This window comes from Megalops cyprinoides, chromosome 17 (assembly GCF_013368585.1).
Source record: "Megalops cyprinoides isolate fMegCyp1 chromosome 17, fMegCyp1.pri, whole genome shotgun sequence".
Lineage (NCBI taxonomy): Eukaryota > Metazoa > Chordata > Actinopteri > Elopiformes > Megalopidae > Megalops > Megalops cyprinoides.
Genome location: NC_050599.1, coordinates 14,271,271 through 14,289,669, shown reverse-complemented (window position 1 = coordinate 14,289,669; position 18,399 = coordinate 14,271,271). Strand labels below are relative to the sequence as shown.

The 18,399-nt window shown below is 38.7% G+C and overlaps 1 protein-coding gene across 1 annotated transcript; it reads right to left on the bottom strand.

Annotated features, from left to right (window-relative positions):
* Positions 1–3,203: 3,203 nt before the first annotated feature.
* slc30a2 (solute carrier family 30 member 2) lies at positions 3,204–17,150 on the bottom strand. Its single transcript, XM_036550502.1, has 8 exons — positions 17,071–17,150; positions 7,987–8,195; positions 6,594–6,740; positions 5,293–5,446; positions 4,843–5,062; positions 4,415–4,520; positions 3,907–4,041; positions 3,204–3,349 (listed from the first exon to the last, which is right to left on the bottom strand). The coding sequence occupies exons 1-8, from the start codon at positions 17,148–17,150 to the stop codon at positions 3,204–3,206; spliced, it is 1,197 nt and encodes a 398-aa protein (XP_036406395.1).
* Positions 17,151–18,399: the final 1,249 nt, after the last annotated feature.

The following is an 18,399-nucleotide window of genomic DNA, read 5'->3' as shown; positions in this document are numbered from 1 at the left end:
GTAACTGGATGGGTAATTCAGTCTGTAAACCTGGCAAGGAGATTAATTCCATGCTTTTCTTTGCAAGGATGTTAATAAGCAAGTTTATTTATTCCTGTCCACATTTATGCATTCAATTTGAAAACAGACCTTGTAAAGAAAGACGTAAAGCAAACTTCATTTGCATACTTTTATTACACTACAAAAACGTCACCGTACAGAGAGACACTTAAAATATCAGACAGCTTTGTAATGGCTTGTGGTTTCATATTGTATGCAACAATATCACCATAAAACATCTATACATTGGACAGATTTTGTACAGTAAACAATTTTATTTACACATTTTCACAATGTAATCATACACATAGAATACAGCAACTTTTATTTACAACAGTCACAGTACAACATGGAGTTCTTAAATGGCACACTACACCACTTAACAAATAAGAACTTCGCATTATAACGGCAGAAGATGTGTTTTATAATTATTGATGTATGTATTCATTCTTGGGTCAAAACAAAAAGTACCTTGGTATTGTAATTAGTTCAGATTCAAGCATCAGAAAGGTGGGTGTTACCTTCACTACCTGATACAGGTGGTTGCTACCTGTACCTCTTCTGTAGCTAACAGCAACAGTGTACAGTAATATATTCATATTAGGGCCTTGCTCAGCCCTAGTCGCACACCTCAGAGTCAGGCAGTGAAGAAACACTTCGCAACTCTATATACAGCAGCAAGCCCCATAATAGAGGTCAGACCAAGTAGAATTCATTCTCTTCTGATGTTGAAAACATGTAAAAATAATAACTTCAGTCCACTCATAGATTTAAAATATAGACTGCAAAGGTTTAATCACATTTCTCTGTTCGGTTTGGCAGTATATATATATATTTATATGGGACAATATTCTTTAAAAACTGAGGGTTTAAGCTAGCTAACCTAGTAAAGCCTGAGCAGGTGTGATTTATACATTAAAAATGTTGAAAACTGAAAATGGGTTTCTCATCCTATCCTGCTTTGACATTGTGACCTGCGTTGGCACCTCTTTCCTCCTCAGAGAATACTATCAGATGACTTCCACCCCCATCTCACCCTGCGCCGCAAACAATATAAAAATATACAGGAAATAATTCATAGGTCATATTTTGTAACGTGGTTTAACGGTTCTACTTGGATTTCTTATTTGTTTAATTACTTGTTTGTTCGCTTTTAATACGGTTTATAAATGGCAATAAAAAAATTACATTTAAAATAGTTAATTATATCAAAAGTGATCAAAATAGAATAATATGAGGACATTTTTGTGACCCATAGCAGCTAAATCCTCATATTTTATTGGCAGATTGGCAGTCTAATCTGTAGATATTTCAGTCCAACACAATTCCGCACAATGGTAGAATGTAAAAGAACTGCTCATGCATTAAGTGTCTGCTTGAGAAAAACTAATCCCATCCTTCTTGATATTGCCATGGTTTTAATGGTGCGAGGTACAACATCGGTATTCTACCACAGGCATCAAAACACAACAAGTACGGTGAATATCTGCGTAATGTTAAAAGCGGATGTCTGGCTTTGTGACATCATAGAATGTTGCTTGCAGTTTGACTGTATGCTTTTTTTGGCGTGATACACATCACTGTACTTTTTTTAAAATTCAGGATTACATCAATAATCACATATATATGTCTCTGCGTGTGTTTGTGAGACACATGGATCCAGCAGGATCTTACAGGTGTAGGAACTTAGTGTAGGGTGTCTAGGGACTCCAGCACCCTGGAATGTAGGAAGGTAGTTGCGGCAGTGTGGAGGAACTGGAGCCAGAGATGGAAATGCTGCACAAAATACCACAGATGATATTAAGAGATACTAAAATCACCATTAGACATACAGCTGAGTCCGGACACACACCCACCCCAGGAATAACTGACTGTAAGATGCCACCATTTCAGGAGACTTGATTCTGTGGTGTGTAGGTACTGCAGTTTTATGTGAGACCACACAGGTCAGAATCCACTATTGTAAAGTCTCTTAAAGCTATTTATCCATTTTTATTAATGAAAATACTACACGTTGCTCAAGGTAACTGTAGATAATTTATGTCAGCATAGAAGAGCCTGTTCGTACAGACATTTCTATAGGGTAGTCTAGCATGTCATGGGATAATACTGTTAACTGGCAAAGTTTTGTAGGAAGTAATTAAGTAATATCACATCTGAAACAAGTAATATGACATCTTGAAATTTCTTTCTGTACTTACAATATTATGTTTAGTTTGTCAAGTGAGCATGTATTAGTGCTCCACTGTATCACAGCAAAGATTACCACCCTGTAGCATCGAATAAAATAGATTTCAGATTGGTTCTATGGTAGTCACATCAATAACCATCTTTTTCTCTCTGAGCTGCAGGACAGGCAATTATACTGTCCTGTTCTGTAAAAACAATGAATCCTGATTGGCTGTGTTCACAGAGCTAGCACAAGCCATAGACTTCAGTGGCTTTTGTTGGCTTTTGTTGGCTTGCGCGCCATCAGCATTTCGACGTGAGCTGATGTCAGCTGAGGACAAGTCTTTTCATTTGGGGCATCTGAAATCAATACCTTGCTTTGGCATCCACATAATCTTTCGGCTCTTGTTTCTAGATAACTTTTGAAAATAGAAGTCTGGTCTTGTGCAATATCGCTTATCAGAACAGAAAAAGCGATATTGACTAAAAATGGTGCTTTCCCACCAGACCACCAGAGAGTGGAGGAGGAATTCGCTAAAGGCTCTTTCTCTGTTGAAAGGCATAGTGCCTGCATTAATATGTCACTAGAACATATACCTCTTACCATGTGCAAGTTTGACATGTTTTGTTATTTATTTATTATTCTCACCCTCCACAGGTGGGAATTACAAAAAGTCTGAAGACTTTTACTACTAAGTTATAGATATGACCCTTACATGATATAAGGTACAATTTTCTTTGGCATGATGAGGAGTTTACTTCAAGTTTAGTGAGATATCTGCCTGGTTGGCGGATAAAAAAAAAAAAAAACCTGTGCCCACGTCATGGAGTCTGGGTGTTGATTGAGTTTGCACATCGATTCCATCTCGGCTGCAGTCCCTCTGTGATGCTTTAGAATGTGTATGCGTGTTCTACACCAGTTACCCACAGAGCACCCCCTCCCAGTTGTGGCCCCTTCTTCCTGCAGAAAAGGCCTGTCTGTTGCCACGGAAGCCTCAGTCCATTGGGTCCTGGCACAGTGAGCAGTAAGCCATGTCCTCCGAGTACTGCTCCACTTGGATGGTGGTGCTGTAGAAGCCGAACTTGGTCTGGAGCAGCTCGGTAGCTTCTCTCAGGACACTCTGAGGGTCCGCATTCTCCTCTGCAAAACAGCAGAGAGTATCATTCACCGTGACCCCTGACACTTCCTCAATAACCACCAATATCATTTGCTTCTTTACTTATTTACTTTTATGTCTTTTTCTGAGTGAGAGTAATTTCTTCTTTTCTGCAGGTGAACCACATGCTATAAGAATGTATGCATCTACCAATATTACATTGTATAACATTACTGGCATTGAGCAGATGTTATCCATTTATCAATTTATATCTCAATATTTACTGAGGAAATTGTGGGTTAAGTGCCTTTTCCAAGGGTACAGCAGCAGTGCCCCAGCGGGGAATCAAACTCATAACGTTTGGTTACGAGTCCTGCTCCTTAGCCACTATGCTACATTGCTGCCAACATATCCCCCACAGGAAAGTGTTCATTTGTCACCTATGTAATCTACTCAGTGAGGTGGAGTAACAGCGTCTGTCTTGTCCCAGCTAACTGGCCGCAGCGGAGGTGGCAGGAGGAGGCTCCTTTTCGCTTCATGCTGATAGGAGGTGGCAAATGTACACCGGCTCAGAAATGCACAGAGAAAGTGGTGCTCTCACCGATGGCCACATGGACAGACAGCAGGGACTGACCCAGGGTCAGAGCCCAGAGATGCAAGCTGTGCATGGCCTTCACCGCCTTCAGGGACAGCAGCACCTCCTTCACGGAGTTGAACTCAACACCCTTGGGCGTCCCTGTTGAAAAAAAAAAGTAGAAAAACACAACCACATGTATCATATGCTGAAGAGTATGCTTTAAAAAATGGCTATACAAGTGGCAAACACGGAGAAATAGGCTGAACTGAAAACTCTGAAAATCATTTCAATGTACCATTCAAGCTCTCAGTCTCCACTACATTCTAAATTGTTTACATTAGACAACTACTGTATACATTTTTTTTTTTGGGGGGGGGGGGTGCAATTGTTCAATAATAATAATGCCCACTTAATTTGATATCTCTGCAGACGACACAAGCTCTAATAAAGGAAAATGTGAGGTGTATCCTATTAAACAAGACCAATGGGTACTTGCATCTATTTTGAACTGGCAACAAAATTGCTAGTTTACCTTCCATGAGTATTCTGAAGACATCCCTCAGGATTGTGAGTGTGGTTCCCAGCACAAACATGGAGAACAGGAAGGTACAAATTGGATCGGCTATTTTATATTCCGGCTGTGAGAGCAGGCAGAAAGAACAGGAGGCAATGATTATGTGACAAATGGCATCAGACAGCATGCTCCAGCAAGTGCCATAATGCATTAGCCATGTGCAATTAAAAGAAGCTTAAGAATTTTCTTTACTATCTTTACAGCTCATCCTGGTTTGTCAGTGCATATTGCTTGTACCTTTTAAAGGGCACTTCTCAATGCAATATATTTATTACAGTAGGGTGAAAGTAAGTTTAAATGTAAACCCAGCCTAGTATATGTATGAGAGCCAATTCACAGATACCAGAGGGACCTTCTGTAGGTGCTGAGGTGAAGTCAAAACTCACCCGGAAGTAGATAATGATGGCAGCTACCATCACTCCCACACTCTGTAACAGGTCCCCCACCACATGGATGAAGGCCGCCCTCACGCTGGTGTTGCCATGGCTACCTAAGAGGGTATGTGAGTGGCCGTGGCCAACCGGGCTCACCCCTCCCTCGTCGATCTTTTGGTACCCCGAGCCATGACCATGGAAGGTGGTGGAATGGTGCAGGATATAAGCCATTCTGAGGAGTAAAGTGGACAAACAGGGACAAAAGATGACATCACATGACATCTTCCTCACAAAGCAGGTAATATAGCTGTATAGCTCTAAGGCGGTGCTTTGACAAACACTACCGTGACACATGTTCAGTGGCGGATGCCATCAGTTGGACATGCTGACAACAATCTGAGAGCCTGCTTCTCTGTGCACACATTATGAATAATCGGTATTAAAAACCTGTGAGAGACTCACATGATGTTGACCACAACTGCACAGCCAGAGGTGATAAGCATCACGTGGCCTTCAATCTCGTAGTCATTTTTAACGATTCTCTCAATGGCCAGGTACACCAGCACTCCTGTCACGATCCAGATGGACAGCACTGACACCAAGGCTCCCAGTATCTCTATGGAACAAAAGGTAACATTTTTGATGTTAAAGAGCAATTTTAGGTTTAATCATTCACCGGCCCTTGGCTTTAGGAAAGTATGCATGTGTTTGTCACATTCTAAGATGTCATACATGGCTGTGGATGCCATGTTTCAGACTAGGCAGCACTCACTTCAAATTTATTAAATTTCTCTGGCTTACAGCACCCTGAAATACAATGCACCCCCTGAATTGGACACTTGTGTATGCAATGCAGTTCCTTTGGTAATGAGTTAAGCTTTTTGCAATCAACATGCACCTGCAGTGCATTTTCTTGGCTAAGACACTTTGGCTCAGATTCAGTCTAACCACAATTCACTTGTGGTTAGTCCTTAATTTGAAGCGATCAATTTAAACAAGTGTTTACATTTTTTTGTTCTGGCACAACAGCTTAAGTTCAGTGGTTCGATAAAATGAACTAAACACATTATGACAGAAGAAAACAAATTACACTTGCATAGATTTGCCAGCCAAAGTTCAGGATGAATCACAGTGTGGTTGGAATAAACAGAGCTCATAAACGACATATCTGATGTTCTGTTAAAAGATGTACTGGGGCTCCTGAGTGGCTCAGCCAGTTAAGGCAGTTGTTCTGGCTTAGTCCTATTGCTATGTCATCTGCTAACTATAATTGGGAGCATACAGTGACGGACCAAACTAGCCTTGTTCTGCCGAAGATAGCGGTGGGTAGGTTAGCCAAGGTTTCTCACCACTACTCACCACTCTCAGGTATCCCATGCTTTGTCAGACACCTCTAAACTGCTTGGATGACAACAGTGGAGTAGTGCCTATACTATACTTTACACCCACCTCACTGTCGTGCACTGTGTGACTGCACTGTGATGGCATTTGTCACATCTCAGTACTACTGCAAGAGTGCTGAGGTTGTCACAGTGAGATGAGCCTAATGTACAACCAACAAACAGGGTAGCATAAAAGTATAAAGAAAATAAGTATCATACATCATTACTGACGTAAGTGAACTGAAAAGGGATCTACACATGATACTCCCCTAAGAAATCAATGGGCTCCCACTTTTTTCAGCTTATAAAAATCACTCCACACAACCAGCAGAAACCATGTTGCTCTGCATTATGATGGCAAACTATTGTACGAGCCCTGACCTGAACGGTGCCATCCGAAGTTCATGGTCTTGGTGGGGGGTCTACAGGAGATCCACAGGGAAAAGAGACTGACCATCATGCTGCCAAAATCGGTGAGAAGGTGCGCAGCATCGGTCATGATGGCCAAGCTGTGGGCCAGGTAGCCACCTACAGTGACAGGAAACACATTCTGTACATGCATGTCTGAGGATGAGACAGGGCTGGTAAGAGCCATAAGAACATTTAATGCTGTGAATAGTTTATTCAGCCTGACTAGGATCTTCATTCTGTCTAGTGTAGAATATATCTAAACCTATGTCAGGTCTAGTCTCAGGGTCACATAAAATTCAGAGGCAGCGTTTTTTCCATCATTAGATGTCTCTTTAATCAATATTCAGAGAGGGGAACTTCACCTGAGACTTAAAATGCATTACCAAACACAATATAGTGTCGTCGGGTTGCCGTATTTCAAAGCTCATGAGAGAATACACTCTCCATTCACTGTACAACATTGAAATCCCATCATCAAGAGCTCGATGTTCACCTGTCAAACCATCAACAAGGGATCCATGCGCTTTACATTGAGGAAATATTGAGCAGGGCATTGATTTCTTTGACACACAATTTATGGAACACAGAATCCATAAAGCAAATTGCTTAAAAGATTTAAATATTTAGGGCAAGTGTCTGCAAAACCAGACAAGATGGTAGGATAAAGAAATAAAAGTCTACAACTGAATATATGCTTGGAATCAAAACGATAATGCCAGTGCCATTCTTCCACATCCATGAAACAATCAAAAGAAACCAGTGACCCTGAATTTCAGTTCCTCTCTGCTGCATCTATTCTAACCCCCAGCCCCATAATATTACAAAAGTTGAACAGAAGTCTTAAAGTTTTCTGGAGCAAGTACAATTATAGGAATTTGAATTATGATTTAAAAGCTGGCTGGGTGCCCAGACTTTGCACAGAGTGCAACAGAATGTTAATGCAGGACTGTCACAAGTTCTTATTTCCCATACTATTTTTCTCCATTCTGGGATCACATTTATCTCAGTCTGAAAGTGATCTCTACATTTACAGAGGAATAAAAGATGGTCTAAGAAATGAGATATGGGAAGCATAAATATTTCAACAGAACTTATATATCTGTCCAAAGGTTATCACAACACGACCCATATTTATCTATGAAAGAAGTTTCATAGACATTTTGTTGTATATTAATGATGTCTGGTCAAACCCTGAGCAGGAGTAGTAGGGCACGCAGCAGTATGCCTAACTAATATATGAGTTAGAGTATTTAGTATTTGTACTGCTACAATATCACAGCAATGTTAAGAGGTTATCAGTTGCCTGCAATATGTCAAGATGCACTCTAGTTAGACTATAGCTGCATTTTGAATGGACCCTTACCTATGACCTCTCCGATCATGAAGACCAGGCAAACTAAAGAGGCAATGTATAGCTTCTTCCTGGCTATCAGCTTCTCACGGCTTTCGCCACACGTTGCCTTGTTGCCATGGCAGTGTGCGCCGACGGGCCGCTTCAGCTCGATGGCACCAGCCGCATCTCCATTCTCAAAGGGAAAGTTGGGATAGCCCTCCTTGGACCCTGAAAATGGGCTGGACCACAGAGAGGCAGACTCAGTTACTCCCCATCGAAATAAAACAATACCTGTCCATACATGGTGAAATATTAAATCCAAAATACTTTATATACAGTATTTCAACAATCCTTTATGTGACTAATTTCATACATATACTGTAGAGTCTATGAACATTGTCAATTACAATACAACACCTAATACAATGATTACTATTTATCATAGATGTAGCTTTACAAAATATGCTTCAATTTGTGAAAAAGATCAATCATATTTACATATTTAGTGATATACACAACATATGCATTACATTACTATATTTCGTCATGTATTTCATATACTGTATTTTGCGTAGGTATGCTGTGGAATGATGAGAAACATGCATTCAAAGACATTTTGATCTAAAGAATTAAATGCTTTAAATTTGTTTCTTAGACAAATATAAATAGTGAAGTTGATGTGTTTGTATGAATTTCTTTCCAAAAAAAATGTAACTTTAAAAAATATTTTTGGCTACTTTGAAGAATCTCAAATATAAGACAGTTTTGTTTTTTTGTTTGTTTGTTTGACACCTTTTGGATTCTGAATAATTACATCTGTGTTATTTCATAGTTTTGATGTCTTTACTATTGTTCTAGAATGTGGAAAAGCCCCCTTCTATGAGTAGGTGCGTCCATACACTGCAATTGTGCTTTTTATATACTTAATGAACAGAATTAGCTTCCTGAGTTGATGCGAGTAAAATACCAGAATCAGTATCAGTTTTACAGCCCACAGCATACATATGTGGTCCTGAGATACTGGACTTCCTCACAGCCTCCCTCACAAATAAGTCTCACAAACGCACATCAGATTAAAATTCAATCAGTATCGCGGCCAAAAATCCGCTGACTGGCCTGATTTTTTTTTTTTTTTTTAACTCTCTTGCTCAGATGAGACTCGGGATGATGAGGCTAATGAGCTGGAAAAGCGCAATCTCGACACACAGGAGATAACCCGGCTCCGGGCACCGACTCCATCACTCCTTCTCCCAGGGACACTTCAGCCATGAATGGAGTCGGTGGAGTGGAGAAGAGCGTCTGTTTAATCACACCCTGGGGACCGCAGCGTAATTGCCTTCTGGATGCGCGAGAGTATTCAAATCTCCGCATTTCACGTGCCGCGCCCGTAAGATAGCCTTACTTCGTTAACCTCGAGTTCATCTCTCATTAATTCATATAAATTGGGACGTGCATTCCCATGAAGTGATGTTAAAGGTAAACAGGAATTATGGATAGTGTTTGACCATCAAGGTTCTCAAGGGCTGGATAATTGTCATGCAAATCACCTTGCAGCATTCAAACTCAAATTTTAAGTATAATGTTTCATGTCGTTAAGTGTGATTTCAAAAGGTTTTTATAGCACTACCTAAAAATACAGAACTTAAAAAATTATTTTTCCTTTGCACTTGAACCTAATAAATCCTATGATGGAAAACCAACCAAACGTTTATCTAGAATTAAAATGCTTTGGTAAACAGGCCTATCCTGCTAGAAATTTTTGTTATAGAAATTAATTTGACTCATTAGCATCTATCACCCTATATAGTTAACTTATCTATACATAAATAAAGTAAATATATCTATCATAATTGAAGCTATGTTGCAGCAGAAACTAAAATGAAGTCCACATCATCTGTATTACTCTCTGTGTCCAAAAATATATCCTTTCATAATGGACAGAAAAAATAACATTGTTAAATAATTTATTCTGGAGTGCTTTTCCAGTGAAAACTACAATACTTATTAATTGGCATTATACACTGTCTATAACTGATTTTTTGCATTTGAAATTTTCCTTGAGCAGCAATGGTAATGTACTATGCCCAAGAGCTGTGTCCATCTTGCATTGTGAATCCGTATCCCTCGGATCAAGAGTCCGTTCCCTGAATACCACTCCACATCTCCTCAGCACGAGCTGCATTTTGCTCTACACAAGCTTCATTGTAGTCATATGGAGCCAATTATTTGCTCATTTGCTAATTTTGCTCGTTTGCTAATTAAAGATTGTCTTGCACTGATGGAGATGAAATAAGAGCAGCACACAACTGTTACTGAAAAAAGTGGGGGAAGATTTCCCCATCTGCACTGAGGTATAGGGGACCCTTGAACGAATCAACATGACAAAAATGTATTTGCCTTGCAAATATTTTATGTATATCTTCAAGTTATGCAGAGATTAGCTCTTCAGATTTCCACTGAAAAGAAAACAAATGCATATTTTGCAGGAACCTGGGGGTATGTCTAGGGCCAGCAGTGCGTGAAATCATCACCCAGAGTGATCCCATGCTCAGACTTCATAATCTTTACACACACAATTACGTTTTGATTCAGCAATCCACCAGAAGTGATGAAAATTGCATCTTTACCAACTTAATTGTGAGTGAATAATTGTAATAATTACTTCTAATCTCAGGTCTGAAGTATAACAGTAAAAAAAAAAAAAAATCAAACAAATGAGCATGCTTTCATGTCAGGAATGATCTGAAATCATCATATAATATAATTTAATATAATCATGTTTCACAAAGCCCTGGCCTGGTAGGGTTTTTAAACATGATGAAGGGACATAAGGTGAAGATTGAGTGTTCTACTGCCGGCACCATTCATGGGAACCCGAAGATAAGAAAACTGAGGGCAGAGAGCATGAGAGCCTGATGCAGTCGGTCTCAAGGGGAAAAGCGCCCCAGATCTTGACAGTGATCTGAGATGTGATGCCAGTCTCAGTACCTTATGGCCTTATTGGGAAGGGCATTTCGAAATTGGTCCCGTCATGTGGCCAATAGCTATTATCGTCAGCTAGACTGAGGAGCCCTTCATTTGGAGAGTGATTAATCAGCGGAGCTTCCACTGACTGGGGCAGCCCTGACACATTGCACCCAGAACCACTGCTCAGCTTTTCTGGGTTGAGAAACCTTGCTGCTCTTAGGAGTGATGGCCACTGGGAGTGATTTTTCACTGGTGATTCTAAAGCAGGTTGAGGATAATAACTTCCTGATCAAACTCCTGCTGTCACAGCTATGCTTAACATCTCCTGGAAACACTGTGTGCACAAGCTTTTAGGACCCTGCTTGCCGTGTCCATCTGATTTACCAATGTCAACTAGTACTTCTGTATTAGTGCAGAGGAGCACGAGCTGTCTGTCCACTGGAAAACACTAGCACATTTCAGTATATTTCAGGGCAACTCAGTAGGGATGTTTGTAGAAGAAGAGGGTGCCAACAAAGCAACAATGTTCACAGATTGCATTTTGCATAGCAGATGCGTTTATCCAGAGTTACTTACTCAGCTTACAATTTTCACACAGATGGATATTCACTGAGGCAATTTGGGTTATAGTACATCGCCCAAGGGTACAGCAGCAGTGGGCTGCCTTGAAATTGAGCTGGCAATTTTTGGGTTTCAAGCCCTGCTCTTTTGCACTACGCCACGTTTCTTCTTAGTCCCTGAGAAATGTAGCCTGAGCGTTTATCGGAGAATGGTCTGTCCAAAGGAAGGCGATCACACTGTGTACTGAGCCGCTTGCCTGATGTACAGATTTCCCTGGTGGGCTTGCACGCTTCCAAAGCGGTTGATCCGGTCTGTTGCCCTCACAGAGAGGTGGCCCGGCAGCATGCATCAGTGACCCCCCCTCACCCCTTAAGATCAGGGAACTAGCTTCAATGCTGGGCATCCTCAGAACCAAAGACCATGCTGGAGCTTTGCAACAGCAGCACTTGTGAAAATGGCGTTGATCAGGGTGCAGTAGTCTGTGATCACTGCAGCGTCAGGAATAACGTCACTGCAGCGCCTTAGCTGGGGATGTCTGACTCATTACTGTACCTCAGACTTGATTTGCTGCATATCAATGGCACAGTCTTGCTTGTTCCCCAGTCAGGAGATCTTTTAACTCCTCTAAATTGTGAAGGTAATTCAATTCTTAGTGATTACCCTCTTCCATATCAAACTATTTACACAAAAACAATGATTAGGACAAAAAAAAACAACAAATTTAAGGGAAGCTGATAAATATATTCCCTTGAAGTATAATTTAATTCAAACAAATGTTAAATCCTGTAAGTAGACTAGTAGATAATACTTGGACTACATGGACTGGTGCTATCATCCATTTTCAACTTTCAACTACACTGACTTTGCTGTCTTGGAAAATTTTGGCATAGTCCTAATAGATGATTTTAGAAAGATCTTTTCCTCCCTCTTGAATGCACTCTCCATTCTTTCCACAGACAGTTATCCTAATAGGCTTTAATTAACCACATCATCTGTACAGTTTTTGTGTGACATCTTTGTCAATTAGGCTTAATTTGAGAAAGCACTATCACTAATGATGTGGAAAAAGGACTACACTGTGAAGAGGGTTACAGTACAGTTGCTTCTGGAAGGATTTCTGCTCTGTGACTCAAAAGGAAAGGACTGAAGTCCTTGTTTTTATTATATCTGTTGTCTCTCTATCTTTAAGCCAAAAACTACAGACAAAATTAGAGTTAATTATTTTTTAAAATACATTTTTTTTCTCAGATGTACATTCACTTAGGTAGTGACATTGTGTCCTTATTTTAAAATCCACTGAGTGGTCTCAGATAGAAATAAAACACTTTTTTTAAATACAGTGCACATCATGCTACAGGTTTATTGTATGGGTCATGAGTGTGTAGTTTATGTGACTGCTCCTGTCATCTGAGTAACCCAACATTGAACCTAACCCAGCTCCATTTTGACCCTACATGTGATTACACTTATAAAGCAGCAATATGCCCATTATGTGGCATTAATGTGCTTACATTGACAGTTTGATATTTAACTGCATTGTAATTACATGTGTCTCCTCCTTGATGATGATGTATGAATCCAAGTGCATTTTGCTGTTTAATGTAGACAGCTACAGAAGTGTTGAACAATCTAAAGAATGCACAGCACAGTCAGAACGGACGGCCACAGTAATCAGGTTTTTCAAGCTTAACCATGGAGATGAAGGTTTCAAGAAAATGAAAAGGAGACATAACACTGCTTACGAAAACAGTCTTCATACTCTTTTAAAAAGAAGGATTTATCTTGGTTTAAAATGAAAAAGTAGACTAGCGGTAGGGTTTGTCACAAAAGCAATGCTGTTTGGCTACACTATATGGTGACAGAATTTACCGTAGTATTATAATTAGCAGTATATGGAAATTATCGAAGAAAACATGAGATAATTTGGATACTGAATGCTAACAACTGACATCAACTGAGTGTGCAATCAAACAAAATTCCACCTAATTATTTCTGTTTCTGCATAAATATGGACGCGTACCTTCAGTACACTTAGAATTTGGTGCATATTGTTTTGTTCGAGATAGACTGAATTAGCACAGGTTAAGTCTTTGTTAGCTCATGCTCATTATAAAGGATACGTTTACCTCAATGTCTGTTTGTCAGGCCGCATCCAAGGGGTGCAATAACCAGGTTGTACCACTAGAGGTCAATGTTGCATCAAAGCAGTGAAGGTCTGCAATCTCTGATTGTGTTTGTGCGTATGAATTGCATAGACATCTGCTTGTTGTAGTGGATTATGTAGAAGTAATTCAAGGTGTGTAATTCGAGATGAGGCAAACGTTTGTCACTAGTGTCTGTTGATAATCCTGCAAGTAGTAAAATCAAAATAATCAATGAATAATGCATATATGCATTAGGCTACATGTCATACTTTTCGAACACAGTTATGGATTCAGAAAAAACATGAAGCAATATTTTACTGGAGAAAATAGGATGTTTTTACATAGGTATGTATCAAAACTCTATTATATCGGTGTTAGACAAATAAAATGCATACTTCACCACTAACACTGTGGATTGTCCAGTTAGCCTTTACCCTTTCTCCTAAGACTCTACTACAATCTAGATATGTTAAATCCATTAATATTTTTCCAGTGATAAAACCGTGGTTCTGTAAAGGATATATCTACTTTTAATTTTACCTAAATATTGAAAAGCCTAGAAAAGCTCAGCATTCGCATGATATATATCATATTCCAAGTTGGTCATTCAAAATAATGCCACTTAGTAATGGCATCCCAGCAATCAAAACACTTTACGTCCGTATTTCAACGATTACGGCTTGTGGACAATATGTGCGCACTGTAATAGATCAATATACCAATTAAACAACGTGGTGTTTGTATTCGTACATGTATTGTTGCAGAATAACCACTCAGTTGTTTGTGTATGAGTAAATTACACATCGATCAGCTGTTAGTCGGCGGAGAACATGATTATTCATGTCATCCTTACTTCACTGCAGCGTGACACATCCGCTGTCCACGGTTCTGAAATGGAATCTAAAATAATTCGCTTTTTATTACACGGTAAATCTTATTCGAGACATGCGCTAATCTGTTTTTATTCAATTGTGTTTGGAATACTCCTGTCATATTGCAAAGGACAATCATAATGAAACACCTACAAATTCAGTCCATTTTATGGACAATCCCTTGCTACAATTCCTTTTAAAGCCAGACAATCAGCTTTCCTCGGATATTTTTCAAAGCTATTTGATAATATATAGACCATATGTTATTAGTTGGTTATAGAGTTGTTTAGTTGGTCAATATTTACAATACTTTTATTTAATTCAAAGTAAAACAAATCTCTGGAAGAAACGCAGTAGACCATATCAAAATTTATATTAGAGAATATGGTAGGCTATTGTAAATAAACAGACGTTTGATCTTATTTTGAGGTTAAACACTTTTAACATGTGTTTGAGCCTTCTGCAGTTATAGCAAAAAAAAGGTTAGTACAGGTTGTACTTTTCAGGTTTTCAGTTTTTGTTTTAGAATTAATCTTGTTTGTAAAGCGTTATTAGTTATTAGTTAGCTAATCAAAATAATTGTCGTGCGACAGTTATTCAGATCCAAATATCCAGAGAATCTGCATTCAAGTCTTTACAACCATACATTGCGGAATGCAGACATTAGGTATTTTAACCTCAAATTAAAAATTATATTTTCGCATGGTATGGGAATACTTTCATTTTATTATTTGTACAAATTAAGTCCAAATACGACACTTTGAGGTTTTGAATACTAACTGACATGTAGGTTCTTACATTAAATTAAAGAAAAGCAGTGGTGTATAGCAGTGGTATTTTCTATGCAGACACTTTCCGTTTATACCAGAGCTAGGCTGTATCTACCTTGAAAATATGGATATATTTTGTACACACAACATATGTGTTTATTTGATATGTTGTTTCTAAATAGGCCTATGATTTGGGGCTTTTCAGGATTATAAGTATATATTTTATATAGTGTATATAAGTGTACAGGAGTTCCTCTTATCAGTATGGATACAGAAATACCGTATCATGCATTTTTCATTTATACACCCATATGACAACCGCAGATTTAGCCGTAATTTTACGTGTTAGTTGATTTACGTGTAAATAAGTATCGCTATCATGAGCTGTAAAGTTAAAGTCATAATGTAATTTTGTATTTAAAAAATGACCACGAAACAGCTTTTACTCACAAACCCTGCATTACACTGCAATTTTTAAATCAGCTCTTACAGAGTTTATGCAAACGTCAGTGCACACTGTGTACGCACGTGCAGAGTAGCCTACTTTACTCAGAGTCAAACACTGCACATATTGCTGCACATGGTGATACTGCGACAATACCGCCGTGAAAACGTATTCACCAGAGGATTTAAGGACTATTGCAAGCTATCACTAATTTCGGCAGCACATATGCAATTTCAAGCACACGTAGCTTTAAAGGGTAGAAACGTAGAATGGATTAGTTCTCTTTCGGTGTCTTTGCCTTATCAGATTCCCGTAATGAGAGATGATGGGTTTATTTGAACATATTAGTGTTCAACGAAGCTCCCCACGCCATTCGTCAAGCACTGTCTTAAATGAAGTGAGGCATGGAAATGAATTTGTTCATTCACATAAAACATTTCACACACTGCCTGGTTAATGGGAGCAAGCGTACACCAGACCAAGGTTTTCTATGAATAGAGTGAGTCGCTATATAAATGTAGTATTCTGATTGTTCATTCAAATCATCGAAAAAAAAATGTAAATACTGTAATGTGGGACGGAGGCATATGGTTGAAGCTGCATCACTTATTTCGTGGCAAAACATTTAGCCCTCAAGAGACTATTTAATGTAAAAACAAAAAAAAAAACTGATTCCATCTGTTAGATAAGGAAATGCGCTATGTTTGTAAGCCTAGCCCTTTATTTTGAAAAATAAAAACTACATTGAGACTGTATTATCATCACCACCATCATAATCATCAATAAAAATAACGAGATGTTGCTGTAACTGATGTGTACAATGCGCAGTATTGTAAGTAATTAATTGAATACTATCGTGTCAGTTCCTGTCCTCATTTGATTGATGAATTGTCAGTCAACACGGAAAATGACATTCCATATCAAGCCGAATATGAGCTGAGCCTTTAAAGCAATTTATACAAGACAATGAAGACATTCTGAAAACAGAATGTTGAAATAATAATAATAATAACAATAATAATAATAATAATAATAAAGTCTATATCGTCACCATCATCATCTCCACTGATGAATTTTCTACGCATATTTATTTATTGGTTCAATTTATTCTTATGCATTGTGATAGACATATAGATTATATGTCTATTATATAATTACATACACAATTTGTCTTGATGGTAGCTATTGAAAGTGAATTTCCAACATTTTGTGCACATCTGTCAGGGTACAGACTGATGCAGTGATGTGGGGCACAGGAAGAAAAGAAACATGCGGCAACAGCTGAATTCATATTCACCGAAACTGAATGGTCTCATATTAGAATAAACTCAACTGACCAAAGCAGAAAAACTTACCTTTTTAGTTTCAGTGAATACATTTTCGCGTTCTTTTCATTAATGAGGTGAGATTTCTCTGAATTCACTGTGGTATCCATGGTTAGACCTCGTACCTGTATACTTAGTGGTATATCGTTAAACGCTGAGGAGTTGTCGAAGACAAGCACAAATATATATAGGCTATTTAAAGCACACAGCGAAAAGTTGCCCAAGCCATTCCCAGCATACAGACAAAAGGAAAGAAATCCGTCATCGCATTGTGCCTCAACCAGATGAAACGAAGAAAGGCGACAATCGCTCAGTTATTCCTTCACTGCGTTTGGAAGACTGCCGAACTTGATTCTAAGGGAACAGGCTTTGATGCAGCCCGAAATTACAGCAGTCAAAAACCCAAGTGCTGTTAAAGGCAGCAACACTCCGAATCATTTTAATGCGCCGATAAAAACGAGTCGTTTGTGCTCAAGTATAATGTGCAATTGTCCCTATATTGTATAGTATTGAAGGCAACCGCTGCGGTAATTTTGTGGTAAGTATGGGAGTGGTTGGGTACAGTTCCTCCCCTTTAACTCTCCCTTTACGTGGCTGTCATGAAGATGAAACAGCCAAAGAAGGCAGGCTAGATAGATTGCATAAAGTCAACATTAATGTCAATTAAATAATTTAAGATTTTAACTGCATTCTAATATGTACCTTAAAGTAGGCTACTTCAATGTTCTTGTAAACTTTTTGTTTTGTTTTAATCTATTCTGTGTTTGCTCACTTGCATTAGCAAGTTCTGAGAGGATATAGAAACAAAAAAGGTATCAAGCTGTGATTTCATACGGGATATTTCGTGAGTCTATATTAGAGTAAAAGGCTATTGTTGCGAAAATGATCCTTTTCGGCTCTCAGGAACCATTGTATATAAACAATATAATATTAAAGAAAAATATCTTAAATAAATATGTGGATTTAATCGATTCAGCCTAAACAGGCTTTCTAGACAGGTTAGTGCGAGGTGTATGCATGACATTTGATTGGTGGAAATATAACGGGAAAAAATTTGCCTTAAATTACAAAATCTTTATCACCGTGAGACAATGATATTCTACGTTCTTTCCTGATCCGACTTAGAAGTTCCGGTCACAATTTAAGCTTTTGGAAGGAGTTCCGGTTGCAGAACTTTGTCGTTGACAATGCGAGACAAAACTTTTAATTGTAAAGTGTAAAGTCCGTTGTTTTGGTTTTGGCCGATATTTTTTATTGAAAAATCATCAATTGGTAATACCAGGCTTTATTTTCAGGGCTAGACAAGCCGTCTATAATACATCACTATTTTGGTTTGTTAACATACATAAGCTAAATAAA